Genomic DNA, 1879 nt, shown 5'->3' with positions numbered 1-1879 from the left:
CTGTGGGTGCACTGCCCTCTTGTCCACCTTTGATGCTTCTGCCCCCCAGGGAGGGTGCTGGTGATGACATTTCCTTCTCCTCTAGCCTAGGGACCTTCAATATAGAACCTTCCACATAAACACATAAAGGGAGGTATGGGTCTTAGATGGAGAAGAGGATCAGGGAGCCCTGACCCCAGCAGGACAGGGCATCTTCCCCAACCTGTTTGCATAAACTCAGAGGAAAACCAGGCTGGAAGGGCCCCTGTGCTACCTTACCTTGTAAACCCTAAGTGAAGGGTGAGTGAGGAAGATTTTAAACTGCAGAAAACCTGGAAACAGCCCAGGATATTAAGATGCTGTGGGTGTAAAGCCAGCCTAAGGGTTGCAGCATTGTGGAGCGCTGGAGTAGGGTGAAGGAGGTCACTGCAGGCGGACAGCAGCTTAGCAGCCAGGAGCCTTTCCACCGTCCCCCTCCATACCCCACAGATGACACCCACCCTACCACCAGGGCCAAAGTGGTGGAGGGGGTAATGAGAGGTTTTCCTGAAGAAAAGAAACGTTTGTTCTCTGAGACACTGAGCCAGGAGATTGTACCCTTCCCTAGCATGCCCAGCCCCAAGTTTAAATCTGCTGTTCCTTCTCCCTGGGGTCTTGCCAGCCAGGGAGGAACCAGATCTGTGAACAGTCAAGCTTTATTTCTACAAAATGAACATTTTAGCATGTCTCCACAGCTAGCCTGAGGTTGGACTGGCTCAGAACTCATTCAAAATTTCAGGGTTCCCTTTGTCCTTTCTTGGTTTCAAAGCAAGACCAGGCCACACAGTACCCCAGGAGTGAGTCCCCAGCCCTAGAGCTTGGTCAAAGGTGGGGTCTGACTGAGGTGGAGGCTGGTGTCACAGAATATTGGCAGCCTCCCCTCTCCTTCCAGGGAAGGGGCAGGAAGGGCCCAACTGGGAAGGCTGGAGCATCTCACCTCACTCTTGTGGTGAGCTGGCCCGGCTCTAAGAAGGGGTGGGCCTCTCTCCCCCGGCCAGATCCTTGCTCTGGCCAACAGGGAAGCGAGGCCCGGCTAAGCTCAGCTGAGCAGCAGAAGGTCCCTTCCTTCCACCTGGTTCCTGAGAGGGATTGCACCCCTGGGTAACCCCAGTGCCCAGGAGTCAGCAGCCTTTATCTTACGGTGCCTGAGTACCATGGTCACAGGTCTAGGAACACAGGCGGGGCCAGGGAGGAGGTATCACTGCACGCTGCAGACAGCAGAGGTCCCTGAGTAGCTGGCTTCTCTCCCCACAGGCTGGGGTGGCCCTGTCACGGCGTTTGAAAGTCCAGGCCATGGAGGTTGTAAGACAGCGCAGCGTAGAGATGCCTGGTGGTGAAGCGCAGGCAGTACACAGGACTGCTGAGGGGCGTCGACGTCAGAGGGAAGGCCTGCACGGGAGGGACAGGAGTGGCGAGAGCGTCCCCACTGGGAGCTGGGGGAACCCAAACCCAGGATTCCCAGGCCTAATGCCAGGGGACAGGGGCCACTGTAGGCTTCCTCCCACCCCCTCCAGGCACACCCGCTCCCAGCACAGCCCCCAATAACAAGTCCCGGCATCCAGGAGGCCTGCAGTGGGCAGGACGCTTACGTGTAGGCAGGCCCTTTGGCGCCGGTCCCACAGTCGCACCACACCGTAGTAGGAGGAGCCAGTGGCCAGCAGGTGGTTCCCGTCTGTCTGCAGGCAGTACAGCGTGCTGTCGTGGGGCTCTTCCCACTCCATGACACACTTCCTGTCCGGGAGGAGGTGATGCAGGGGGAGGTTTGGGGGTGCCCTCCACCTCCACCCCAGCTTCCCCAGAGGCCTTAGGGAGCCACTCTGGCTGGGAGAAAGAGATGCCGAATCACCAAATTCCTTTAAAA

At 57.7% G+C, this 1879-nt stretch overlaps 1 protein-coding gene across 4 annotated transcripts in view; it reads right to left on the bottom strand.

Moving 5' to 3' along the window:
* Positions 1-658: 658 nt before the first annotated feature.
* Positions 659-1879, bottom strand: part of FBXW4 (F-box and WD repeat domain containing 4) — an 80865-nt gene continuing 79644 nt past the window's right edge. For all 4 annotated transcript variants that reach the window (XM_067709638.1, XM_067709636.1, XM_067709635.1 and 1 more), the window contains 2 exons: positions 1608-1749; positions 659-1407 (listed from right to left, as the gene is read on the bottom strand). In XM_067709638.1, coding sequence (XP_067565739.1) covers positions 1288-1407; positions 1608-1749 — 262 coding nt within the window. In that variant the 3' untranslated portion in view covers positions 659-1287. The remainder of the gene's footprint in view (positions 1408-1607; positions 1750-1879) is intronic.

This window comes from Pseudorca crassidens, chromosome 16 (genome assembly GCF_039906515.1).
Source record: "Pseudorca crassidens isolate mPseCra1 chromosome 16, mPseCra1.hap1, whole genome shotgun sequence".
NCBI classification, from domain to species: domain Eukaryota; kingdom Metazoa; phylum Chordata; class Mammalia; order Artiodactyla; family Delphinidae; genus Pseudorca; species Pseudorca crassidens.
Note: the sequence above shows the minus strand (reverse complement) of the source record. Positions and strands in the feature narration are given on the sequence as shown.